Source organism: Lagenorhynchus albirostris, chromosome 2, assembly GCF_949774975.1.
Source record: "Lagenorhynchus albirostris chromosome 2, mLagAlb1.1, whole genome shotgun sequence".
NCBI classification, from domain to species: Eukaryota; Metazoa; Chordata; class Mammalia; order Artiodactyla; family Delphinidae; genus Lagenorhynchus; species Lagenorhynchus albirostris.
In genome coordinates, this window is record NC_083096.1 from 150,751,422 (window position 1) to 150,778,150 (window position 26,729).

At 61.0% G+C, this 26,729-nt stretch overlaps 1 protein-coding gene across 8 annotated transcripts in view; it reads right to left on the reverse strand.

Annotated features, from left to right (window-relative positions):
* PTPRF (protein tyrosine phosphatase receptor type F) overlaps nucleotides 1-26,729 on the reverse strand; it is an 86,224-nt gene that overhangs the window by 4,260 nt on the left and 55,235 nt on the right. For 2 of the 8 annotated variants that reach the window (XM_060140292.1, XM_060140299.1), the window contains exons 9-27: nucleotides 25,088-25,669; nucleotides 24,740-24,876; nucleotides 24,146-24,290; nucleotides 20,275-20,580; nucleotides 19,441-19,634; nucleotides 15,896-15,922; nucleotides 14,443-14,560; nucleotides 13,785-14,363; nucleotides 13,017-13,114; nucleotides 12,584-12,837; nucleotides 12,400-12,493; nucleotides 11,567-11,782; nucleotides 11,135-11,289; nucleotides 8,440-8,555; nucleotides 5,270-5,302; nucleotides 4,263-4,360; nucleotides 1,268-1,391; nucleotides 922-1,097; nucleotides 101-220 (exon numbers count right to left, since the gene is read on the reverse strand). In XM_060140292.1, coding sequence (XP_059996275.1) covers nucleotides 101-220; nucleotides 922-1,097; nucleotides 1,268-1,391; nucleotides 4,263-4,360; nucleotides 5,270-5,302; nucleotides 8,440-8,555; nucleotides 11,135-11,289; nucleotides 11,567-11,782; nucleotides 12,400-12,493; nucleotides 12,584-12,837; nucleotides 13,017-13,114; nucleotides 13,785-14,363; nucleotides 14,443-14,560; nucleotides 15,896-15,922; nucleotides 19,441-19,634; nucleotides 20,275-20,580; nucleotides 24,146-24,290; nucleotides 24,740-24,876; nucleotides 25,088-25,669 — 3,572 coding nt within the window. The remainder of the gene's footprint in view (nucleotides 1-100; nucleotides 221-921; nucleotides 1,098-1,267; nucleotides 1,392-4,262; nucleotides 4,361-5,269; nucleotides 5,303-8,439; nucleotides 8,556-11,134; nucleotides 11,290-11,566; nucleotides 11,783-12,399; nucleotides 12,494-12,583; nucleotides 12,838-13,016; nucleotides 13,115-13,784; nucleotides 14,364-14,442; nucleotides 14,561-15,895; nucleotides 15,923-19,440; nucleotides 19,635-20,274; nucleotides 20,581-24,145; nucleotides 24,291-24,739; nucleotides 24,877-25,087; nucleotides 25,670-26,729) is intronic. The other 6 variants (XM_060140293.1, XM_060140296.1, XM_060140294.1 and 3 more) reach the window with 6 other exon arrangements.

Consider the following 26,729-nt stretch of genomic DNA (forward strand, 5'->3'; position numbering starts at 1 on the left):
ACCGGGCTCCCACTCGCCCCCTTCCCCGCCAGCGCACCATGTTCAGACCATTGTCCTCATAGGTCCCGGCCGGGGGACAAGCACGGGGGCAGGACCATACCTTGTGGAGCGCAAAGGTGCGCACAGTGTAGGTGGCCAGCTCCACTGTGTCCAGCAGGGTCACCTGGATGAGGCCGTAGGTCTCGGTGCCACGGGGTGGCCAGTACTGATCGCACTTCACCTGCAGAGGGACAGCAGGGCAGGGTGCAAGGGTGTTTGGAGGTACCCAAAGGCTCAGGCGGGCAGAAGCAGGGTGGGAGGTCTAGCCCTCAGCCCCGAGCTCTCAGATCCATTATGCCACCCCTCTCCAAACCCTATCATGGTCTCACGATACGCCTCCACCCCTGCCCTCACCAGGGGAACGAGGGACGTAATTGAAAATTGTTTATTCATGACCAGATTTCACCAGGCACATTTTCTGCCAAATTTACCCATAACGTTTATGCACCATTTTCAAGCTCTGTAAATTTCACGTTCCAGTCAACGCTTTGCTGTGCATAAACAGATAACAGCGGCTCTTTCCACTAATTAACTTAGGAGACGTGTTAATGCCCCAGCTACACTCCAGCATCTGGGGAACACGCGAACATCCCAGAAACATGCCAGCAACTGGGGAGCATATTAACATTCTTGGAAAACGACAGCATCTGGGGCAACATATTAACATGCTGGGAACCCACTAGTATATGGGGAACATGCCACATCCCAGGAACGTCCAGCAGCTGGGACACGAAGACACCCCAGGAAAACAACAGCACTTGGCAAGTCCCTTGAGGAGCTTCTTCCCACAGGGATGGGAAAAGGTGTCTGAAGTCACCTGCTGGCTGAGTAGCCACTGCCACCCCCCTCCCCCGCCCTGGGCAGGGCTCTGCACAGCCTTACCCGGGACTTTTCCTCCAGCCGTGTCATCATGACCACAGTGGCTGTACGCTGCTCCCACACCATCCTCCAGAAATCGCCCATGGTCTCAGGCAGCGGGCCCTGCGTGGCAATGTAGGCATTCTGCTTGCGGTAGCCATCGATGTAGTTGGCGTTGATGTAGTCACTCCCCGGGACACCTATGAACAGGCAGGAAGGGACATGGGAGAGCATTACCCTGGGGCCTCCAACCCAGTCCATCCACACCTCCTCGGTGCACCCTGGGACCTTTGGGCCTCTCCTGGAGGATGAAACGTCACCCAGCGAGGAGGAGATCAAGGGGATGGGAGGGGGCCCGCCCTCGGCTCACCATCAATGGAGGTAAGGATGACTCGAGAGTGGTCGTAGGCAATGACGTTGGCGTAGCGGTTCTTGGGCTTGTTCACCTCCAGGTTTGAATTCTCCCACGTGAACTGCTGTCCAGGGTCAATTGACTGCAGGGAATGGAGGAGGCAGGTGGAGTGGGGCAAGAGCTGACTACCTAGTGCCTCCAGGGAGACCCAGCCTTCCAGGTGGTGTCCACATCCGGCCTTCACTCCCGGTTCACAGCCAGCCGCTCTACTGCATGGTGCCGGTGAAGGTTGAGCACCAGCTCCCCTGGCCACGGAGCGAGGAGGCTGGCACGGCACCGATCAGCAAGGCGATGGACCGAAGACTCCTCTGACCAAGGTACCACAAATCCCCTCGCCCAGGAGAGTGGTCCGGGGTGGGGTGGGGGCTAGGGAAGTCCCTCAAGTCCTGAATCCAGCTAATGAATGAGTGCAGAAGCAACGGCGGCCAGCTGCGCACGACCCAATGTTGCTGGGGCTCTGGCCTATGCTGCACGGCCTTGCCCAGCTCTCCTCTTCCCTCTCTGGCTGTTCCTTCCCATAGGCAGGACGCAGTGCTCCTCTGGAGTTCATTCCTGGGCCCTCTCTGCACTCTCCAGCCCTTCCTGGGTGAGTTCACTTGCTCTCAGGACCTTACGCCCATATGCTGGAGCTGCCATAACCCCAGCTGGAGCCCAGAGTCTCCCCTGAGCTCCCAGTCTGAATAGCCAGCAGCCCCTTGGACATCTCACCTGGACATCCCACACTCCTTCGGTCTCAACCCTTGCCAAGCTGAGCTCATCAGCTCCCCCTGCAAACCCGGCTCTGCTGCTGGGGCTCCATCTCAGTGAAGGGCACTGTCCCCATTTACCCCAAAGCCCCGGCCACAACCTGCAAGTCATCCTCAAAACTCCTCTGTGCCCCATCCCATCACTCCCAGCCCCTCAGCTCTCTCCAACCTGCTGCCAGGGCCTCAGCCAGGCCACCTCTGCTCAGACTTGGCATCTCCCTGCCTCTTCGCTTGGCCCCACTCCGTCCTGCAGCCAGAAAAATCCTTATAAAATGCAGATCTGTTGATCAATTCCCTGCTTAATGTCTCCCATGGCTCCTCATCGCCTCAGATAATAGTAACAGCTGAGGCTCAGCGAAAACTTACCGTGTGCTTGGCACTGTTCTCAACACTGCGTGTATTCCCTCATCTAATCCTCCCGCGAAATAGGTTCTATTACCACCCTCCTTTTACAGACGAATACCACCCGAAGTTCTCAGCATAGCACACCGTGTCCTCCAGGTTTTGGCGCCAGCCTGACACTCTCCACGGGTCAGCGAGCACTGCTTCCGTGAGAGCCCAGCACACCCCACCCCCAGCCTGCTTGCCTCGGTGCTGTCGGCCGGCCGACCTTCTCCGCACGTCTGCGTGTTTAACCCCAGGGTATGAGGTCACATTCAGTGTCTCTCATCTGTCGGCGCTCGTCTCCCCGCTGGCTGAGCTCCCTGTGGGCACTTGCCTCCACACCCCCAACACCCAGCACAGGCTAAGTGCCCGACGATGCCAGATGAGCGACTGACTGACCGTTAAAGGTAACACAGCTATGGGATCCTGGCTGCAGGAAAGCTCTCGGCAGGCCGGGTGGCCAGAGGAGGCTTCCTGGAGGAGGAGGCTGTGGTGAGGAGAGCGCAGACTGGAGCAGAGAAGAGGCAGAAGGTGGACGGGGGACACCGAGTCTGGACAGTGAGCCGCAGAGCCCCATGGGAGGAAGGGCGGCGTGGGACGTGGGACTGGATGAGTGTGGGCGGGAGACCAGGCCAGGTAAGGAGCTGGAGGCAGGGAGCCCCCCTTAGTGGCTCTGTCCCCCCCCCATGGCAGGGCTGTGCAGAGCAGGCTCCCAGTGGGCGCTCTGCAGGGAGAAGCGGCACGCCTTCCCCGCGGCACAGGTGATCATCAGTTCCCCGGCCAAGCTCAATTTCCTCTGCGGAAACCTGGCTCACAGCCCTTGAAGGGGAGCCCTGGTGCCCGCGATAGCAGCCCAGCTGAGGGTGGACATCTGACTGGAGCGGGGCGGGCTCACAGGCAGGGTGGAGCCAGCCCGTCAATCAACCATCCACCCACCCGTCATCCTGTGCCAGGGCTGCGCTGCGGGTGGGGCGGGGGGTTGGAGGGGCCGAGTGGGGCAGAAGCAGAAGATGCCTTAACAACACCTCCGCCCGTGCTCCTTAGAGGAGGTGGGGCTCTCCTTATCACCTCCTTTACACCCCTTTCACTAGCAAAGCACCTCCCCAGCCAGGCGCCTGGAAGCCCTGACTCTGCTCTGAAGTCTGAGCCCCCAGCAGATAGGGTCCAGGCCAGAGTGAAGGGAGTACCTGGAGGGCCCTGAGCAGGAGGGTTTGTGCAGCCCAAGTGGCAAGATTCAGGCCCCCCAGCTCCCCGTCTCTGTGATCTGTGATCTGTGATCTCTGAGAACACCCGTGAGCACATGCATGTGCAGGGTACAGGCTGACGGACACATTCCACTACTCATCAGCTGTGTGACCTTGGGCAAGTCACTTCCCCTCCTCTAAGCCTCAGCTTCCTCATCTGTAAGATGGGATAACACCAGTATCCGTTTCACAGGGTGTGGGGAGGGCAGAATGGTATGCAAAGTACCTAGCCTAGAGCTGGCCCGCAGGAAGCTCTCCATAAATGCCAGCTGTTATTACTGACCTGGATGTGTGTGTGTGTGTGTGTGTGTGTGTGTGAGACAGAGAGAGGGAGAGAGAGAGACCTGTCTGCCTCTGTTAGCATCGGGGCATGTGACTGAGTGTCCTGACCCGGGGATCTGGAAGGGCTTCTGTCAGGCCCAGAACCTGAGACCTGAGGAGTTGAGTTCCCTGCTGGCCACTGCTGACCCCTCCAGTGTGTGTTCTGGAGAAGCCTGGAGCCCGAGGCAGGAAAGGAGCCGGTCTGGGGCCAGGCACATGGTGGGGGGTGTGAAGCGGGGGTGAGGGGGGAAGTCTCACCTCGTATTCCTGGGAGAACTTGAGGCCGTCGTTGGCTTTGAGGCGCTCGATGTTGTCCGCCAGGTCGGTGATAGGGATGGGCGGGTGGTCTCGCATACCTGGAAGCAGGGCGCACACAGGCAGAGTTAGCGTGAGGCCTGAGAGGGGTGGTGGAGACAGCCCCAATGCATGTATGTGCACATGTGGACACGTGTGACCATGGAGCACTCGTCACTGGTGGCATGGAGACGGCGGCACATGCGGCGACAGGGATGGCGGGGCACACAGTGGCTGGGGGTGGGGGCGGGAGAGGACAGAGGTGGAAGGGTGTGTGGTGTGAGCACGAGTGAGCATGTCCGTGTGACACGGTGCTGAGTGGCGGGTTCTCCACAGGCATGGGAGGCCTCCCCCCTCCCAGGCCGGGGCTGGAAGCACAGGTGGAAGGCAGTGGACAGGATGGGGCTGGGCTGCTTCAGCCTGCACCCCGCCTGCGGGTCCTGCCTCTGGACAGCGCTCCTGCCCTCACTGGCGCCAGTCACCATGGGAGGCTGGGTGATGTCCCTGTCCCAGCACCCAGCATGTGGATGGAGTGATCACGATGTACATGGCAGAGACGTGGAAGAACTCGGAGGGAGAAGCAAAGGGGAGGAGGGACATATGGGGAAAGGGAGGCAGGGCGACAGGAGAGGAGTCGGACTGAGATGGGAGAGGGGTCGGACTGAGACGGAAAAGGGGTCGGACTGAGACCGGAGAGGGGTCGGACTGAGATGGGAGAGGGGTCGGACTGAGACCGGAGGTGAGAGGCAGAGACAGACAGAGTAGCGGGAGGGAAAACAGGGCGGGAAGGAGTGGGCAAGCTGGGGAGAGAGCAGGATGGACAAAGAAAAGACGGGGCAGTGAGAAGGTAGAGAAAAGAGAGGAAAGGGGAGAGAAGAACTCAAGGAAGGAGGGAGGCGATGGGTGAGAGAAGTAGAGGAAACACACAGAAGCCAGAGTGGGCCCCAAACACGGGAACGCAGAAAACTAACTTGAGATATTCGGGCAACTGGGGACACTGGAACCTGCAGAGAAAAAGAACAAAAACAGGGGGGAAATAGAAGGAAACCCGTTAACCTCCGGTTTCACTGCTGCTGAACACAGTGCGGGGCTGGGGGCTCGCAGGGGCAGTCCCACCGCAGCCCCCTCTGCCCCCCGAGGAGCAGATGCATCTCCCACCCAGAGCCTGGGCGGTCTCAGGGGCCTCTTTCTATGATGGAAGTCTAGGTCCAAGCCAACCTCGTGCCCTCTGGTATCAAAGTTTGACCCTGACTATTTCCAGATGAACTGGCAAAAGGGAAGTGTGCTTTCAGAGACAGAGATGAGGCATGTGCGGTGAGAAACAGAAGGGTGAGTCCACACGAGGATGTGCAGATGGGGACTGTATCACTCTTTCAGCTTTTCTGTGCGTTTGAAGCATTTTCAGAAGAAGAGTTAAATTATGAGAGAAAATAATAAACATCTGCTGAACGAAAAAAACGAGAAGGAAACCCTCAGCGTGGACAGTGCTGCCATCGCCACCACCCCTTCTGGTCACCGGTTCCCTCCCAGACCACCCCTGTGCACAAAGACACCTCTCCCCACCAGCAGTCCTGTTCCCCGATCTCAGCACCTCGGGTGACCCTCACTGTGCCCCTCCCCACGGTCCGCCCGGGGCCACAGCCTCCTGTCCTTTTGGACCCCCATCCCTTTTAACACCACCTTTGACTGCCTGTGCTCCACCCCGCCTTCTCCTCTCAGATCCCTGCCCTTTCCCCCGGGCCCTGCAGCCACAAGGATCCAGACCCCAGCAGGGCCTTCACACCCACTTGCTCATTCCCCACTCACTGTGCCTCAGCCCGCTGAAATGCTCCTGCCCCCAGGGCTCGCCCACCACACGCTCTCCAAGGTCCCAACTGCCGAAGCCAAAGGCCTCTGTCTGGGTCCTCCTTGCACAGCCCTCCCCATCTGGCCTCTGGGACACTCTTCTCCCTGAGTTCTCTCTCCCTCTGGCTCCTCCTCCTTGGCTATCCTTCACCCATCCTTCCTCAACACTTCACCTCCTTCCCTGGCTGCCCTTCGTCTGCTCTCTTCCCCCGCCCCCTCTTCCTGGGAGAGCCCATCTATTTGCAGGCGTTGACCACTGTGTGCTCCCTGGCATGCCCCACGCCCGTGGTTCCAGCCAGGATGTGGGTGCGGAGGTCTCCCTGGACCCTCCCACCCCAATGCTCAGCCAGCAACCACAGAGGCATCCTGGGACCTCTGCCCCCATTTCCTCACCCCACATGGAGTCAAGCCTGAGCCCTGCTGCTTAGGTCTCGCTCATGTCTCCCCACTGCCACCCGCCTCGTCCAGGTCCTCGGCACCTCCTCAACGGCCTGCCTCCCCAAGTTCTCCCCTTCCAATCTGCCTTCCACATGGCAAACAGAGCTATGTTTCTACAGCACAATTCTGACCCTGTTGCTGCCCTGCTGAAAACCTTTAATGCCTCCCTGGAACCCTCAAGACAAAGTCCAAACCCCTTAGCCTGGCGTGCAGGTCCCTCTGTGACCGGACCTCGGCCTAGCCCTCCAGACTCATCTCTGGGCTCTCAACAACCCCAGCTCCAGTGCCGCAGGACACAGTGCCCGAAAGCTGCTTCCCCACATGCTACTGCCATAGAAGGGAGTTCCCTCCGTTCCCTCCCACCCCCTCTCTGCCCGACTAAGGCCCACACGGCTTGGCATCCCTCTCAGAGGACGCTTCTCTGCCCTCCAGGCCCCAGCTTTGATTCCTTGAAGATCTGATCACATCTGGTTGCAACAGCCTGCTAAGTCAGCCTGGCTCTCTCTCTTTCAGGACACGTGCCCTTGGAACTCAGTCAGCATGTTGTCAGGGAGCCCAGGCCACAGGATGAGAGCCGAAAACCTCAGGTGAGCTCACAGCTGACTGCAGTGTCAACCATAAGACATGAGAATGAATGAGTCTCCAGAATTCCGGGGTCAGCAAACTTTTCTAGAAAAGGCCAGCCAGTACGTATTTTTGGCTTTGTGGACATATGGTGTCTATCACACCTACTTAGCTCCACTTTGTAGTATGAAAACAGCCACAGACAATACATAAATGAATGGGCGTGGCTGCGTTCCAATAAAACTTTATTTGCAGAAACAGATGGTGGGCTGCATCTGGCCTCGGGCCATAGTTTGCTGACCCCTGATCTAAATGATTCTGGCTCCCAGCTTTTGAGTCTTTCGGCCGAGGGCCCAGACATTCTGGAATAGAGACAGGCTGCTCCTGCTACGCTCCCGTCTGGATTTCTGACTCATGAAGACGGTGACAATAGTACATAATTGTCTTCAGCCACGAAGTTTTGCGGTGATTTAACACGCAGCCATAAGCAGCTCGTGTACACACAAACCCTGTGTGTTGGAGTTCACTCATTCATTCAGCTGCCTTGTGTTTGTTTCACAGGCGCTCAACAAGAATCCACCGTGTGCACAACCCACGGGATGGGAGAGGAAGAGGACAGTTCCTGGCTCCACAGAGCTCCGTCACTGAGGCACTTCCAGCCCAGGGTGGGAGGCGGCATGATGGAAGCAGCGTCTGGGAGCCGAGGAACGACCCTGCCCACAGGGAAGAGGCCTGAGCTGTGTCTGCTGGGGCACAGGGAGGGAGTGACAGCTCAGGTAGAAGGGGCAGCCAGAGAGCCCCGTAGCAGTGGCGGGGAAGGAAAGGCGGGCACCAAGCCCTGTGCGGGGTCCCTGTACTCGCACAGGATATCTGGGGCCAGCCACCAGAAGGGCCAGATGTGGGCACCCCAGCCCGCCACAGGGGTCCGATGGGCCGTTTCCCACTAACAAACCTCTCGTGTGCAGGGACCAGAGCACGGGTGCAGAGGCTGGCCACCCCGGGGCTGGGATGTGGCTCTGTGTGGGTCCCGGGCCCATACTTGGAGGGCGTGACCAAAGACGAGGTCGGGTCTGAGCAGCTAGCTGCCCCCCAGCCCCAGAGGCTCCCGGGCCCTGCGGTGCCCGTCCAGCTCTTGATATAGGGGTTCCTCGGTCACTTCATCAAAGTGGATGGGTACAGGGAGAAGGGCAGAAGGGAGGAACAGGAAATGGGGGCCAGGGTGAGGCCAGGGTCCCTCGGGGGAGACCGGCAGGCCTGGGTGGGGCAGGCAGGCAGGCTGAGGGGGCCACCCTACCTGGGGTCTGGTAGTTGAGCCGCCGCATCTCCACGGGGTCGGAGGAGTGGGCCAGCAAGGAGTCCTTCAGCCCAATTGACTGCTCATCCTTGGACGATGGGGAGTGGGTCCTTTTCCTGGAGAGGCAGAAGGGCGGTTGGTGAGAACTGAGGTCCAGGCGGAGAACAGAGATGCATGGCATAGCCTGCTACCACAGAGGCCCCGTGTCCACGGCCCTGCTCCTGCCACCCCAGCCTGGGGTCTCTGAGTGCAGGGGAGCCAGGGCCAGAGCAGCTTCACACGAGAGGACACAGGGTGGAGGGTGCGGAGACAGCGGGAATAGGGGGTGGACAGAGGGCCAGCCCAGCGAGAAAGGAAGGGGCCGCAGAGGCTGTGGCTCCTTCCCGTAAAGGGCAGGTCACTGCCGGGCAGTGGCTGTTGTCTGCACGGGCCCCACGGCTGGGGCAGCAGGAGCCACCAGGAGGAAACAGGCAAACGGCACCTAAGATATGCAAACATCACAGAGAGCTGGGCCTCAGCTATCTGGCTCTCGGTACAAGGGTAGAGGTGCAGAGCAGCAGGGGAGGGACCGGGAAGGCGTCCCGCTAGCTGGGCAGAGTCCTCCCTTGCTGGCCTCGGCTCCCCGGGCTACAGGGACAGGATGAGAGACAGACTGCAATGTCCAGCTGCTGACAAGTATCCAGGGGCCGCTTCTGCTCGGTGGACACAGGTGTGCTTGGGGAAGAAACTTACGCGAGTGTGCATGAGTGTGCAGCACACACTTCCCTGCTGCCCTGCAGCCAGTGCTCTTTGCACATAGGCCAGACTCTGTCCCCTGCAGCGCTCAGGTAACCTCAGAGACCTGGGAGCCTGGGGGAAGGCTCTGGTGAGCTCAGAGTCTGTGCCTGCAGGGGAAGTGGTGGAGGTCTGTGCTTCGCCTGTGCCCGGAAAAGGGGCATCCCCTGTGCAGAGCACCAGTCGAGACAGTGACAGAGCCTGTCCCATCGCCTGCCAAGCTGACCAGACAGCCGCAGGCCAGTAGGCTTCCGGCCCAAGCAGCGCCCCTCCCTGCTGGGCCCGCAGTGTGCATGGGGATAAGAAGTGAAGGGGGAAGCGCGTGAAGAGAGAAGGAAGGACTCCTACCTTTCTTGTTTACTAGGTCCCGAAAGACAGGCAAGGACAGAAGAAAGGAACGGTCACTGTTTCCGCCAAGCACTCAGACCCTCTCACGACATGGGGGACACTGCGGACCCATCTATGACACCCACGTGGCATTCACGGGGAGGGGCTGCCTCTCCTGGCAGACACCAGGACCCAGAGGCAGTGGGGGGAGGATGAACGGGTGTGTGGAACCCTCCTCAGGTTCCCCACCCATGGGTCTCCAGGCCCTGAACCAGGCGAGACTGTCCCTATTCACCCTGGGAGGAAGGAGCTAACTTCAGGAAGGAGGCACCAGGTCCAGGTCAAGGGTCAGGGGCAGGGGCAGGGAGAGATGGGGCACTGGGGACAGGCACTCGTGTGTGAACATGGTCAGACGTACGGACCAACAAGCATTCACCGACAGCCTTGCGCTGGGTGCCGGAAACAGGCCCAGCGACGTTCTCGTGGAAGCACCACTGCACAGTGGGGGACAGTGTGGCGAAGGGGTATAGGAGGGGCCCGGCAGAGCCTCGTGGGCACCAGAGCCTGGAAAGGAGTCTTGAAGGAGGAGATGGCAGTTGCCCGGGCAGGGGGAAGGAGAGCTGCAGAGCGGAGGGGCTCAGCCCGGGCTGGCCGGGAACTGCACTGGTTCAGTGACGATGTCGGGGTGTCGGCAGGGGCCAGACCGACCAGGCATTTGATGGACCTCAGGCTACAGAGATCGGACTATAAAACTCTTTAGTTAAAACTGAGAAGTGTTAAGCTGAGGGTGACAAAGTAAATCTTTGGAAACACCTTTCAGGCTGGGAGGAGGATGGAGAGGAAGGGGAGACTCCAAGATTAGGAGACTGCAGCTACCCGAGAGAGGACTGAGGCGTGCCGTGTGCACGTGCATTACCTCGTGGGGAGCCTACGGTGGGGAGGGGGGAGCAGGTCCAGTGATATCCAGGGCAGGCCTCACGGGAGACTGGGTGGAGGGAGAGGGAGGATGGGAGAGGGTGACACCCAGGTTTCCGGTTGATAACTTGGTGGATGGGCCCGTCCCCTGTGATAGGGACCCTGGGGGAGGGCTGTGGGAAGGGTCAAGACACCCTGAGTCTGGGACAGCTGCAGATGCTATGGTCACAGCAGGCACTGAATAAACGTCTGCCAAGTGAATGTCCACGGGCACACGGCCCTGGAGCTGGGTCTGGACCTCTCAAGGCCTGAGCAGGAGAGCCAGGCAGGGAGTCATTTAGGGATGGTGGCAGAGGGGGTGCTGAAGGGAGGAGACCAGGAGAAGGCCGTGTCTTGAAGCTGAGAGACAGACAGGCTCACATCCACTGAAAACACAGAGACGGACACACAGACGTGCCCGGGGATGCACGTGAACAAGCCCTGTGAAGCTGAGGCTGCTTGTCGCACCGGGCCACACCCATGGGTGTGCACACGCACTGCTTCTGCTCTCCTGGCTTCCCACCGAGCCCAGGGGTGCACCCTGGGGCGCAGGCCGGTGTGGCTGCCCCAGGCCTGTATGCACCCGGCCAGGGAGCGCCTGAGAGTCCAGGGGCAGGTGGTCGTCCACGGGAGCACTCACCTCTTGAACAGGAGAATGGCGATGACAATGAGGATGATGAGGATGACTGCCAGGACGGGGCCCGTCACCCACAGCATCTCGGGCTCCTCCTGCTGCTGGGCTGGTGTCACCTGGACCACGATCTCGTCGGAGTAGGGGCTGGAGGCATAGCGCTTCTGTGGCCCAGTGGGGGAACAGCACAGGTGGTGAGCCCGGGTGAGATCTCCCACCCTCTGCCCCTCCAACCTGGAGAATGGGCTCTGGGCCTGGTCTCCCAGAACTAAGAGGCTGACCTGGGCCTGGTCAGCTGACTGGGACCCTAGGGCTAGGTCGGGTCTGGCGTTCTGGGTCTTAGGGGTTAGGGCCTTGAGACCCCAGTGCAGGTATGGGGCCTCTGGGGTGTTTGAGACTGGCCTGGGGGGTGTGTGGTCAGGCCCTGGGCCTTAGGCAGACCTGGTCCACGGGTTCCTTCAGGGAGGCAAGCACAAAGCACTGGTAGCTCAGGTCTGGAGACAGCGGCCGGTTGTAGAAGCCCCGGTAGCTCTTCTTGTCCCCCAGGGTGAAAGTCTCAGGGAGCACGTCCACCTGAGCGGCCACGTATGGCTTCAGCCGCTCTGCCTGCCGCCGCTGCCGCAGCTCCCCACCGCCCTGCTCGATGGCCTCCAGAAGCTGACAGAGCAGAGGACGGGAGTCACGCAGGGGCCTTGGAGCACATGCTCCTGGGCCCGGGGCCTGGGACATACGCCCCCTGGGATGAGGTTAGGCTCACCTTCCACGTAAGGGGCTCAAGCCTGGCCTGACTCAGAGTCCTCGTAGAAACATGCTGAATGCCAGACGAGGCAATGCCCCTCCTCCTAGCCAACCCGATAAGAGGGGGCCCTCTGGGTAACCTGCCCCAGCCTAACCAGAGAGGGCTGGCTGCACACCACTGCGAGAAGAGGATGGCAGATTCCAAACATGCTGGGGCTCCACCCTAGCCCCTCTGCGGCCTCCAGACCCTGCGGACTCCGAAGCTTACAGGGCCCAGGATTCTCTAGATCTGAGAGATGTCTCTGCCACTTCCCACCCCAGGGGATCCTCCTCAAATCCCTTTGGGGGAAGTCTCTGGAAGCCCTCCAGGAGTTCTCTGAAAGCGCCCAGGGACCAGCTCAGCATCTGTCTCCCTAGAGATGAGGGCAGCCTGCCAATCAGAGAGTGACTCCAGTTGGGGGGGGTGGTCCCTGGGGCCACAGCCAACCACCTCAATGGGACTGTCATCAGTGCTACCCTTCCCGGTCCCCAGGCACCTCGCCCAGCTCCAGCTCCTCGGGTGTGCTCCATCGCGGTGCCAGCATGCTCCCTCCTACACGGTCAACGGGCACCACCATGATGTAGAACCACCTGGGCGGGCAGAGGGGGGAATCAGGACCGTCATCGCCTGCGCTCGCGTGGCCGGCCCTGCCCTCCTCCCCTGAGGCCTCGTCTGCACACCTGACGAGCGAGGGGTCCTGCACGTGGGGCATGGAGAGAGTGAAGCGGCCATCCGCTATGTAGGCAGAGGCAGGCAGCGGCTTGTGCGGCAGGAGGTCGGGGGCTGTGCGAATGGACACGAGGTGCTGCAGGCCCCCCGCACTGCTGCCACGGTTCATCAGCACGAACGAGTACTCTGTGTTCGGCTGCAGGTCTGCGATCAGCTTCCGCATAGAGTGCCCATCCACCTCCACACTCTGCCCGTTGTACAGAATCTGCGCGGCACGGGGGCAGGCAGCACGTTTGAGTGAGGCTTCCCATCGTGGGCCTGCGGGGCAGAGCACGCGCCCACGCCCAACCGGGATCCGGCATGACAAACACACACGCAGAGGCTGGGACTGCAATGAGGGACCGCAGCAGTGTGTGTGTGCCAGGTGCAGCTGACTTCACCCACCTTGAAGGGTACAGCTGACTTGTAGGAGTCAGGGACCTCCCAGCTGAGCAGCACAGATGTCTTCATTGCAGCCTCCACACGGAAGTTCTTGGCAAACACTGTTGGGATATAAGGAGGGAGTCAGCTCTGGCTGTGTAGCTGGGGTGAATGGGCCTCAAGGTTTCCCGGCCAGGAAGAGACGCCGCGCGGGGGCCCAGGGGGTTAGGAAAGGCTGCAGAGGACCAGGCACCCCCCCACTCCCGCCAGCTTCAACCGCACACAGTTCAGCTCCCAGCCCCGGCTCTTCCTCGCAGCGAGTACCGAGCGGGGCAGATGCCACAGGACCCGTGGTCAGGATCTCCAGAAGTGCTTGGGTGAAGCTGGAGCTTACAGACACCAGGTCAGAGTGACCACAGATCAGAGGGACTCAGTCAGAAGCATGTGGCCGCACACCAGAGCACAGTGGGCTGTGTTCACTAGAGGTCAGGGGGTCGTGGCCCCAAGAGATTAGTGTCGCATACCCAAGAGTGGTGATGCAGTCAAAAGATATCAGTGGGTCAAGGTCACGAGAGACTGGAGAGTCACACAGCAGAGGTCAGTAGGTCAAGGACAGCAGAGGTCAGGGGTCACACACCGAGAACGTGGCACCCCTTCACTAGAGGTTAGTGGTCATGGACATGAGAGATTGGAGTGTCACACACCAGAGGTTGGTGGATCACAGTTGCCAGAGGTCAGTGGGTCAAGGAGAGCAGAGGTCCCCAGGCGCAGCCACGTGCCCACAGCACGCACCTTGCTCCACGGGCATGGTCCGGGACTGGATGCTGGGGCTGAGCGGGCCGGCGCCTTTGCTGGTGCGTGCACGGACCTTGACGTCATACGTGGTGTCTGGCTTGAGGCCGGAGAGCGTCAGGTGGGTGTCGGCAGTGCTGTTGCGCAGCTCCTGCTGGCTGTTGATGTCACGGTACACCACGGTATAGTTGGTGATGCGCCCGTTCCTCTCCGCCAGCACCGGGGGGTCCCAGGTCAGTTCCGTGGTAGATGTGGTCAGCCCTACCACGCGCAGGTTTTGGGGAAAACCGCTGGGAGCATCCTCGGGGGTCGTGATCTCCTTCTCGAACTCCTCGCCCGGGCCGGCCCGGTTCTTGGCAGCAAGCCGGAAGATGTAGGTGGCCCCTCTGTGCAGGCCAGTGACCGTAAAGTGCTGGTCGTCCTTGCCAAAATCGATGGTGTTGGGCCGCGCCTCGTCGGCCCGGTGGTACTGCAGCCGGTAGCCCAGCAGCTCCCCAGGCAGCTCCTTGGGTGGGTGCCACTGGAGCAGCGCGGTGTTCATGGCCGTGGTGCTGACCATCATGGTGGGCCGGCCTGGGACTGAACAACCACGCACTGGGCTCTGGCCCTGCCCCCCCCTTTGGCCCCGCCTCCGCTCCGTCCTCGACCCCTCACCCACCTGCTCCCGTGGTCGTGACAACTTTGGGCTTGCTGCGAGCACCGTCCCCCTTGGTGGTGTAGGCGGCGACGGTAATGGAGTAGGTGGTCTCCGGGGTCAGGCCGCTGATGGTGGTTTCCTAAGGCAGGAGGAAGGGCCCATTCCCATCACGGGAGAGCAAGGAGGGACCAGAGCAGGCCAGCCACCTCAGGACGTTAGCCGGCGGGGCCCCCCCAGGGCACACAGGGCCAGAGGTCCCCGGAGAGGGGGCTGTGAGCTGCTGGACTCTGCAGAAGGCAGGACAGGCAGGTGGATGTGTGCCCAGGAGGACCCAGCCCATGCCGGGAGCACCAAGCCTAAGGCAGACAGTCTGCTCATTCTTCCTTTCACACAAGAACAAAGTGCCGCACTGTTCCTTCGCTCCATTGTACCATGAATGACACCTCGTGAGGTCTGGGCGCGTGTGCCACACAGAGCACACAGCCGCGCGTGCACAGAGCACCTTGCGTGGCTCTCGGCACACACATGCATGCAGCCTGCGGCTCCTCCTGCACCAGCAGGCGGAGGGCCACCTGTAGATACTAACGCACGCACACGCACACCGCAGAGCGAGGTGGAGGGGTGGGCCGGGGTGCCACCCTGCAGGACCAAGTCGGGACCCCTCCTGCTCTCCTCTAGGCACTGGCTCTGTGAGCACCTTACGCCCTGCAGTGCTTCCTGAGCCAGGGAGGGGAGACGAGGAGGACAGAGAAACCCCACCCTGGGGAGCACACTGTCCCCAGCGATGCCTGAGAAGTCAGCCAGGGCAGCGTCCCCCTGCCTTGGCAGGCCTTGCCCACACGCCCATCTCCAGCCAAGGCATCATTTCTGGACATGCCGAGAAACACCACGGGAGGCCAAGCCACACCACACAGAGGGAAAAGTGGGGAAAAGGGAGGGGAGCACCGCGCAGTGGGAACAGAGCTGTCACCACCAACCCTGGTGTCCCTCCAGCTCTGAGCCTCGGGTGGGGCCGCTGCAGCTGCCACCAACCTCTCGCAGGTCCCCTCCTGCCCTGGCTGGAGGGTCTCCCAGGGCCGGGGCTCCGGAAGACACCGATGCTGGAACCCAGCCCCCAGCCTCCCTTCCCAGCCTGCGCCTGGAGCAGGTGATTTTTCACTCCGGGGATCAATAAGGCCTAAGGATCAGGATCGGATTTAACTCCATCTCCATCTGGCTAGAGCAGGGGCCAGGCCCTGGTCGATCTTGAACACAGGCCTGAAATTGCCGCTCGACAGGTGAGAAGTAAGGATTAGAGGAAATGCCAATCACTGCTCAGCTCGGGGCTCCTGCCTAAGCGCCAGTTTTCTCTGGACGTGGCTGGTGCCCTGCGGATCTTGGCGGCTCAGGCTGGGAGGAAAGGCGGGGGAGGGGGAGTGTCCCACGAGCCCAGCCTGACCCAGGTCTTGCCCGCGCTCGCACACCTCTTACTTACATAGTCCTCGGACTCCTCTGGCCGCCACTGACCGCGGGAGAGGGAGAGAAAGGGAGACAGGATGTGAAGGACTCTGGCTCTGATGGGGTCTGGCCAGGGAGGGCAGATGGTGGGCACGGGCCTCTGGAGTGCCCTGGGGGGTGGCAACCCAGGACCACTCCCCATCCAAGGATCCCAGACCCTGCCCCACGAGCCCAAATGTGTGTGGGCCCAACTGTGGGCACCAGGGCTGAGGAGGTGAGACCTGGAGAGCGGAGGGCCAGAGCGAGAGAGCTCCCTGACACTGAGGGGTCGTAGGGCGCCACCTGGAGGTACTTCGAGGGAAAGGCTGCCAGACTTGAGGGGTGGGCTGCACAGCTCAGGCAGAGGGGAGAGAAGACGCCGAGGGCAGTACGTCTGTCTTGCCGGGGCCAGTCCTGGCCTAGGCTTGCCAACCTGGTATGATTATTCACAATGTCTCCTCTCACTCTCAAAAGTATCCCAGTTGGGAAGACAGATTAGCCAGTGGCCCTAGGCAAGGAGGGTTGCCCTAGGAACAGCAGGAGCTATACTGTGGCTGCAAGGGGCCCAGGCAGGATGGCCAGCAAGATGATAAGGGCCGTGAGTGCCAAGCTCAGAGCCTGGACCCTGCCCCACAGGCAAAGGGGAAGCCCTCAGACCCCTGGGATGCCTGAAAATCAAGGTAGGAAGGCATATTTCTGGGCTGGCACTGCTGCTTGTTCTTGGTACATCCTTCTTCAGGCCATGGTGCATGTATGTTAACTAGCTGGACAGGTAGAGGGAGGGAGGTTCTGTGGCACTGGAGGGCTGGCGGCTGGCAGCTGTCCAGCACAGCACAGGGAGATGGTCCATGCCATCCCCAGGATAGACGTGCCATGGGGTCCCCCGGCCCAGCGACCCTCGCAGCGCTGGTCTGGTCTCTGTCCAATGGCCTCAGTGCCTCTGTTCTGGGAAGCTCTCTTGTAAAGTCCTTGCGAGCAGTGTGGGACAAGTACGGGAGGAGGCCATCAACTGTCCCTCCTGGCCACGGCCACTTTCTAGGGTGTGGCTGGGCCTGGCGCTGCTCTAGGTTCCTTGCCTGGGGTATCCTGCCATGTCCAAGCCAGGCCTGGGAATGGAGGTGCTCACGAGGAGGAGAGTGACAGAGAAGAACGGAAAGACAGAGGCTGAAGCAAAACGGAGGGAGAGAGGATGAAAGGGATTAGAGGACAGGAAAGAGAAGAGAACGAGACAGACAAAAACACTCAGGGAGAGGGAGAGACAGAAACAGAGAGAGGAAGGAAAGACAGACCATGGGAAAGGGACAAAATGAATGGATAAGGAAGATGTGGCACATACACACAATGGAGTATTACTCAGCCACAAAAAGAAACGAAACTGAGTTATCTGTAGTGAGGTGGATGGACCCAGAGTCTGTCATACAGAGTGAAGTCAGTCAGAAGAGAAAAACAAATACTGTAAGCTAATGCATATATATGGAATCTAAAAAAAAATAAAAAAGGTACTGATGAACCTAGCGGCAGGGCAGGAATAAAGACGTAGACATAAATAATGGACTTGAGGACACGGGGTTGGGGGGAAGGGGGACCTGGGGCGAAGTGAGAGTAGCATCAACATATATACACCACCAAATGTAAAACAGATAGCTAATGGGAAGCAGCCGCATAGCACAGGGAGATCAGCTCGGTGCTTTGTGTCCACCTAGAGGGGTGGGATAGGGAGGGTGGGAGGGAGACGCAAGAGGGAGGGGATATGGAGATATCTGTACGCATATGGCTGATTCACTTTGTTGTACAACAGAAACTAACACAGCGTTGTGAAGCAACTAAACTCCAATAAAGTTGTATTAAAATAAAAAAGGAGACGGGAGGTGGAGTCAGAGACCTGGAGAAACAGACAAGCTTGAGATGGAGACACACATGACAGGAGACAGGTCTGGCCACACAGCGGTGGAGGCACGCCCCCCACGGTTCTTTCAGAACTGACAGGGCCTGGACTGAGCAGATGGTGCTGTGGGGAAGGACAGGCCGTGGTGTCCTTGACCAGGTGCTCGGGGGACAGCTGGGCCCTGTGGCCAGGCTGGGGACGGGCCCCATCTGCTCTTCTCCTAGCTTGGAGCAGAACAATCCACTCCCGGCGGAGCTGCAAGGGCAGGCCCTCCGCCTTCACTCGGCTTCCCTAGAGCCCAGGCTCGTGTTTACCTCCTGTCACAGGTTGTCTGTGGCCAAGAGGACAGTGTCCCTCATCCTATGGCCCAGCTCCCGCCAAACCACTTAGGACCAGAAGGGGGCACCCGAAGTGAAGTGGCTTCTTTGGAACCCCACTGGCTGCAGCTGTGCTGCTGGCCCCCTGGGGCAGGAGGGGCCAGAGGGAGCTCATTCCCAGGATGTTTCTGGGTGGGTGTGTCCGCTGAGACTCCAGGAAGAGCCCTCAGCCTGCCCCAGGAATGCAGGAGGGTCCAAAAGCCCACTTCCTCCACCCCATTCCCTCAGCACCAGAGGAGGAAGAGGGCGCCCTCTGGGCAGTGGGCTGAGTCCAGCCGGAGAGACAAAGGCCCTCGTCTGCCTGTGGGTAAGTTCACCTCTAAGCGCAGCACGCAGAACACAGGATACGTGCTTGCACCTATCCCGGACAGGCGGGGGAATCGGGCTCTACCCCGCCACGGCCCGATTCTGGATGGAAAGCCCTTGAGCACAGACACACCAGGCATTGTGAATCTTCAGCAGAATATTTTGGGTGGTAACTCGTGGTAGCAATTACAGCCCTTTCCCAGGAATCCTGAGACCAGGCTTCTTATCTGAGCTCAGCCACCCCTTACTGGGAAATTCAGGCCCCCTCGCCTAACCTCCCAGTACCCCAGGTTTTCCATCTGGGTAGCCAACCAGTGCTGAGAATAGCCCAGGGACTTCACCCCAAGCTCACGGGCAAAATCATCCTCCTCTGAGGACAAAGGGCACAGAGTGAGGTGTGCCACTGGGCGCAGGCCCAGCCCTCGAGAGCAAACATCAGGCGCTGTGCCATCCCCCTGCGTACCAGGCACAGAGCAACACCCCAGCCCGGCCATTCACAGAACTCTGCAATGCCACGGGCCAAGTCGGGGGAGATGACCACCTGGCTGGGGAAGGAGGGCTGCGAGGAGGAAAGTACATCTCGACAGCCCAGCCCGGCAGCGAATGCACCCTCCGAAAACCACGAAGGCGGGCTCGAGGGGGCCGAGGCCTGGGTCTGTGCAGACAGTGCTCCTCACTGCTAGTGCTGGTGGCTGAGCCACAGCGGTGGCTGCCAGGCTGGGACTGGCGCCAGGGCAGATGGGGCTGGCCGAGCCCGGACTGGCATAGCTCAGGCAGACCGAACACAAGAGGAGGGAGTGTTCCGGGCACCTGGCCCTAACCTCCTGGTCTCAGCGCTTCCCTAGCCCGATACGAAAGGATGTCTTGGTGTCACAGTCCCTCTGAGAGCAGGAAGGGGAGGGGAGCAAACCTGGGTTCCAAAGAGCGAGTGGAATATGCTGGTCTCGCCCACCCGCCCACCTCCCAGCGTCACACCTGGGCCTCGGCCAGCATGACGTCCTGGATGATGGGTGGGCCGCGGGGCTCGCCATTCTCTAGCCGCACGTAGGTGACCTGGTAGCCGCGGATCTGACCGTGCTGCTTGCTGGGGACGGGCAGCTTCCAGGAGACGCGCACGGCAGTGGAGTTCAGCGGCTCCACCTCCACCTTCCGTGGCGGCCCGCTGGGCACTGGGGACCAGGTGGAGAAGGAAGTTAGGTGTGTGGTATGCATCCAGGCACAGCATGCTCCAGGGCCTTGCCTTCACACCCCACTGCCCCAGGAAAGGCCCTGGTGCGGTTTCCTTAGACTGTCTGCCCTGGAGAGGAACGTGGAGGGCTCCCTCTGCCTGGCATGGGGAGGAGCCCGGGACCCTGCGACCCCTCTGGCCCAGGGCTGCCTCACTTGGTGGGGAGGGCAGAGGTGGGGAACAGGTGGAGGCGGGGCACCAGGCCTTCGACCACCCCAAGTCAGCACAACCTGGCCTATCTCCTGGGCCCCACGTCACGCCAACGTCTAGAGAGGCAGAGCCTCGGTGACTCTCCTGAGTGATTCTACTAGCCTCCCCAGTCCTCCTCCTTTCAAATCTTGGGGGGGCTGCCTCTTCGGCCTTAGCCTTTTAAGGCTCCAGCTGCCTTGAGGAAGCCCCGCAGCTGGGATTTGAGCACAGGCTGTCCCACAAGCTACATCTCCCCACTTGGGGCCATTAAGCCTGCACTGGGAAGACAGCAAGTCCTTCTGGGCTTGCGGGAGGCCAAGGCCCTGGGAGCCCGGCATGGGGATCCAGCGGCATGGCGGCCCCCGCCCCCGCCTGCCCTCGGCGCTGCCTACCGTCCTCGTCGGTGCGCACCAGCACCGGGCTGCTCTCGGGGCCGGGGCCCACGTCCGTGTGCGCCCGCACCCACACCCGGTACTCCGTCCACTTCTCCAGGCCCACCAGGTCCCAGCTGGAGTGCTCGCGGCCGATGCCGTCCACCACGTGCCGCTCGCGGTCCTCGCCGTCCACCGCCTCGTAGGCCACCGAGTACTGGGTGATAACGCCGTTGCGGCTGTCGGCTGGCGGTGGGACCCAACTTACCCGGACCGTGGTGGAGCCCACGCTCACGCACGTCACCTTCTGGGGAGGGGCGGAGGGGGCTGGGGAAGACAAATGGGGGGAAGCAGGCAGATGGAGGGTGGGGGTCAGAGACATGGCGACCAGTCACAGAGGACGGGAAACTCACCCAGGCAGGCTACTCCCGGGGTGCGTCATGGCTATCCCAGGGCCCCTCCAGGCAGGCTACCGCCACTGCCGCCAGACAGCCCGGCTCCCTCTGGACCATAGGCTCTTCTCTCTCTCTCTCTCTCTCTCTCTCTCACACACACACACACACACACGCACACACAGCACCTCACACACATACACTGTATCACTCACAACGCACAGGGCATCAGACACACACAAGCACGGGGCCGCACCACCCTCACTCCTGGTCACACCCACAACCACACACGGAGACCTTCCCCAGCTGCTGTGTTCACAGCTCTCGCTCTTCCCAGGACAAGTGACCTGATGGCTCTTCTGGTGCGAGGCTGCCTCGACAGGGTGTCTGCGGCTGAGCCACGGGAAACCGCAGAGACTGGAGGCCCCCAGGCAGTTTGGAGGGAAAGTGCCCATCGGAGGGGCTCTCACTCATCAGGCTCCTTGCGTGTCAGGAGGTGGGTCTGTGCCCTCCTCGTTCCCAGGGATGTTTCCGGCTCCTATTCCCACTGAGGACTCTGCTGCCGTCACCTGGGCTTTCTCATCTGGAGTTCTGCCACCACCTCCTGCTCAGGTGACCCCAGCTGCCCCTCGGTCCACTGGCTCCCAAGCCCCTCATCTTCAGAGCTTTCTCCTCCCCTGCGCTGCTGTGGTCCTGCCCCAGATGCTGCCACTCTCTCTAATACTGTGGCCTCCAATACCCCCTCGCAGGCCCTCACCTCTTGGCCCAGCTCAGCTGCTCAGGGCCCCCAGCACTGCACCTGCTCTTCACCCCCGGGGACCTCATCCATTGACCTACCTCCTTACTGCCCTCGATACTCAGCTTAGAACCTCACCACTCCTACCAACACCCCAAATTCCCCTCTCTGAGCTCCTGCCCAGCCCGTCCCAAGCTCTGAATGAACCCACCCCCCGTCTCCTCCAAGGTGGCATGGGGATGGGTAGAAAAAGCCACCAAGGCAGGTTGGCACTCTGTGAGCACCCCATGGCCTCCCCCGGGCTGTCCATGCTGCCGGCCGGTCTCTGCTCTCTGTCCGGCTCCCTCTGCCACTTAATACAAAGTACCTTCCACCTCCTCCACGCTCCTCAAACCTCCAGCTCCTGTCGCCTCCCTTCCTCTCAGCAAGTGACCCCATCTCCTACTTTGCAGAGAAAACCTTAGCCTCCCCAACTCCTCCATCTCTTGCTACCAAACCCACCAGCCTGCCTCGGCTCCGAGTCTCCCCTTCCCTCCCCTGGGAAGGGAGAGGGGTGCCCTCCCGTCCAAGGCCAATCTCTCCCATCGCCCGTGCTCTGCCCTTTTCCCCACCCCGAGCCTCCAACTGTCTTTCTCTTTTCCATATTTTTTTTACTTCTCCTCGTTGACACATTCCCAACAGCATTTAAATACGCTCAAGATTTCCCCATCTTAAAAGACATATCCCATCTTCAGCCCCAGAGCTTCCCCTACCGACTGCACCAGCTACAGCGTTCCCTCCCCCCAGCTAAGCTCTGTCTCTCCTTCCTCACCTCTCATACACGCCTCGTGGAACTCCAGTCAGCTTCGGCCCCTCATGCCAGGTCCACCCCTCCACATTACTAGACCTAGAGGACACGCCTGCGTCCCTCTGGCCCTGATCACTCAGCAGCAGCATCTGGTCTCCTTCTTGAAACCCTCTTCTTCCGACCTCCAAGACTCCCCTCTCCTGGATTTCCTCCCATCTCTGGTCCTCCTTCCCACAGTCCACCTCCAGCCCCGGGCCAGGACTCCAGCAGCCTGCCAAGCATCAGCACCTGGATGGTACACAGCATCCTGAGCCTGGGGGCCTTGGAACCATGTGCGCCCCTCGCACCTGCTTCTGTCTCGTTTCCCGTCCTAGGGAGCGGCACCACTCTCCTCCCAAGTCTCCACACCACGTACAAGGCTTCACCCCACGTGTCCCTCTCTCAGTCCCCCACACCTAACCCCTCCCCAAGTCTGGCCAGCGGCATCCCAGAGAGCTTCCAGATCCACCCCATCACCTCACCCGAGCCGTCGTCTCCTGCCTAGACTGACGCACAACCTCTTCACTGGTCTCCGGTGTCCCGTCGGGCTGGCCCGTGCGTTTGCACGCGGTAGGCAGACAGCCCTCCTGCCTGTCCTCTGTCCCCGAGGCCCTGAATGCTGTGGTCTGGCGGCTGCTCCAGCCACGTTGGCCAGTTGCTCGTCCCTGACTACAGCCAAGTGCCTTCCTGCTTCTTGGTCTTTTGCACCTGCTGACCCCCTGCATGGGGCTTCTGTGTCCCCCAAGGAAGCCCTCCTCGACCCTTCAAATCACATGAGGTTCCTGTCACATCATCTCTCCGCTGTCTCCTCTGCAGCACTTTACACAAATATAAGTAAAAGCACATTTGGATAACTGTGGGTTTAATATCTGTCTTCCCCACTAGACTAGGACCCCCTCGGGCAGAGGCTGTGTCAGGGTTGTGCTGCTGGCTCTGCAGCGTGCATGGGCCCCTAACAGGAGCATGGCAGGTGCTTCTGGAATGAATCTATGAACGTCGGGTCACACATGGCACATTCACACAGTCCCATGTGACATGGACAGCCTCAGAAGACCATCACATGTCATCACATGTGCTCACTGTCTCGATGCCATGATCCCAACCACACACACATGGCCCCGTTATCACAGACAGCCTCACAGACAGTGGCCCACCGTGGCCGCGTGACCAGACAGCCTGTGGGCTCACGGTCTGTCATGGGACAGCTGCAGAGATCCCAGACACCCCGAGACACACTCGCTGGATTCCAGTCCTCAGAACAGCCACATAGACCCGATCACGGTGACATACACGTTCAGGAGCTGCAGCTAAGCTGCTCGAACGTGCACACACTCACGGCACCAGAGTCTCACTCACGCAGGAACACGGTAACACGCCACGCCACAAAGTGGGCTCACACATGGCCTCACGGACAGTCCAGCACACGGGCGGCCACACAGTCCCAGCGCGGGTCACACGGTCTCATCTGTCCCGTGTGCAGCTGGCTCAGTGCGATTGCGCGGCTCGCACGGATTCTCGCGGAGGCGGGGCAAGAGGTAGGAATACGGGTAACAGGGAGATGAGATGTGGGGACATGGGGAGGGAAGACGCCCACCAAAGCTGGTCTGGGACACAGTGAGCACAGCGGTCCCTCCACTGAGGGTGGCCCAGGGGGCTAGTGTGACCAGCACAGACCGGGTGGGAGGAGGAGACGAATCAGAGACATAGAACTTACCTGGGCGGGGGTGGGGCTGAGGGAGGGCAGGAGTCGGGCAGGGAGCAGCGAGGGCAGCAGCCGCCTGGATGCAGACTAGAGGGCACTTACCTGCCCCTCACTTGGGGTCCAGACTGAGCCCAGGGCCCAGCAGATCTGACCACCCACCTGGTCGAAGGGAAGGGGTGTGTGTGTGTCCGCGTCCCGCCCAGCCGTAGCAGACAGTGGCCCCGGGAGACACTCACTGGATTGTGCTGTGCGAGCCTCTATGGTGGGCGTGAAGACGCCCACCCCCATCTCGGAGCGGGCAGCCAGCTGGAAGCGGTACAGGGTGTCGGGCTTCAGGTCCTCTACGGTGTAGGAGGACGTGGGGTCGAAGGTCACCTTGTGCTGGAAGAGCAAGGAGCACTCACCGACTGCCCTGACCTGAAAGGTCACTCAGAGGTCACCCCCAACATGGGCTGAAGCTGATCCCTGGGGACCCACCGTGGCTGCAGGGCCGGCTCCCTGCCACGTGGCCACCTGGACCGCGCAAGGGCACCTCACCGACCACGTGGCCATGGGAACACCAGGGACACGTGGCCCCAGGGAACCTTAGGGCTCTACTGGAGCCACGAGAGCCACAGAGCCTACGAGACCCAGGACAGACCTAGGGCCTTTGTCCCTGGCACAGGCGTGACAAAGACTACAGAACCACACGGGCCACGTGGGCCCCAGAGCCTCAAGGGGCTGTGCCCACACAACCACAGAAATCGAGAAGAGCCTGCCTGGGTGAGCCCACCACAGATCGCCAAGGGCCAGGCGGAGCCCCGCCGCCTCTGGCCCCGCTGAGCGCTCACCTGCTGGCCCGCGTCCTCCGCCGCCCAGTACACCAGCTCGTACTTGATGATCCGCTCCTGCGGAGGCAGCAGCCACGAGAGCTGGATCCTGGTGTCGGAGTCCGCGTCGGCCTGGAAGTCCGCGGGCTGGGCGGGCACTGCAACACCCCGTGCCCGGGGCCGTCAGCCTCGCCAGTCACCCCGAGGGTAGGGGCACCCAGGGGAAGGAGGTAGGGGAAGTCAGGGTCTCACCCCCACGCCTGCCCCGCCTTCCCCAGTGGCCGGACACGGGCCCCAAGCTCACGGCTGAGGGAGGAGGCGCCGCCCAGCCCCGCTCACCCCAGGTCTGCCTGGCCGGCCAGTGCCTACCTCCCTGCTGTGTCTTGACCTGGATGGTGGGGCTGGGGGGGCCGTCACCCACGGCGGTGAAGGCCAGCACGCGCAGGCTGTAGGTGATGCCGGGCAGCAGGCTGCCCACGGTGGTGAGGAGCCCGGCGTCCGTGTTGTGTTTGTGCCAGGCGCTCAGGGGGCGGCGGGAGTCGGGGGTGTAGTAGACGCGGTAGCCCCGCACCAGGCCGTTGGGCTCCTCAGGTGGCTCCCACTGCACCAGCATGGTGCTGGCGCTCAGCATTCGCGCCTGCACGCGGCGCGGGGGGCTAGAGGGCGCCTGCTCCCCCGTGCGCGCCCGCACGGCCTCGCTGGGGGGCCCGCGCCCGATGCTGTTCACCGCCAGCACGCGGAAGGCGTACTCCGAGAAGGGGCTGAGGCCGCCGATGCTGTAGCGGGTGGTGGCCACGCCGTCCACCTCCTGGAAGGGGCCCTCTGCACCCGCTGGACGGTACTGGATGCCGTAGTAGGACACGGGCTCTGAGTTCCCAGAGTCCCAGGTCAGGGTGACACTGGTGGCAGTTGTCTCTGTCACCACAAGGTCAATCGGAGGCTTCGGCAGAGCTGGGGACAAAGTGGAAAGCTCAGGGCTTCCCGAGGTCATGACTCTAGGAGCCAACCCTGCCCTTGGGATTCATCCAACCGGAGTGTGGTTGAGCCCCACAGCCCACCCTGAAGAATGGCCTGGAAGGCCCTTGGTGACCTCTGAGTTCACTTAGCGGGGGCTGGTGGCCTTGGGTCATTCACTGTCTACCCAAGTCACTTCTAGGACTCCCTGGATCCTCACATCAGCCCTGGTAACTCATCTAACAAACAGACCCAGAGGGGGCCTGCCCGCGCCCCATGCAGATGGGAGGCGCACAGGCTGGGGAGCAGAGATCTCTGCCTCTGCAGCAAGTCTGGGCTCCTCCACTGGCAAGAATGTGTAACAGGGGCTGGGAGAGGGACTTCCTTAGGGAATGGCCCTGGATTTGAGAAAGAGTGACGGGCTACTGGCCCCACAGACCGCGTGGCTTGGCTCACACTGAAGGTGAGGTCCCAGGTCCACAGCCAATCACTCAACAAATAATACTGAGCGCCGACTCTGTGCCAGGCACTGTGCTAGGGCAGAGGACACACTGTCACACGGTCACGTCCCTGCTCTCGTGGGGTTTACACTCCAGCGTAAGAGAGAGACGATCAGTGAGTTGATAATCATGGTTCTGGTATGGGTAAAGACGGCAGAAAGCAGGGTGCTGAGATGGAGAAAAATCCAGGGGTGCTCCTGGATGGGGTGATCGGGGAAAGCTTCAAAGAACTGAGACCTGGAGAGCGAGATGGAGCCAGCGACGGCAAGGGAGAGGTGCGGGCACGGCGAAACAGGACTGTCAGCCTGCTCGGTTCATGGCAGTGAGGATCCTGGTCTTTATCCTAAAAGCAGCCGGAAGCCACTGGAAGGTGTTTCTCCCTTTCTTTAAAGGGGGTAACATGATCCTGCTTTTTTTACCTTTTGAAAAAGATGATTCCAGCTGCAGAATGGGGGTGTGTTGGAAGGGAGAGTGGAAGCAGGACACCCCAAGGAGTCTGCACTACATGCACCTGTCCCAGGGCTCCGGGCGGGGAGAACCCACCCTCCTTCTACTGT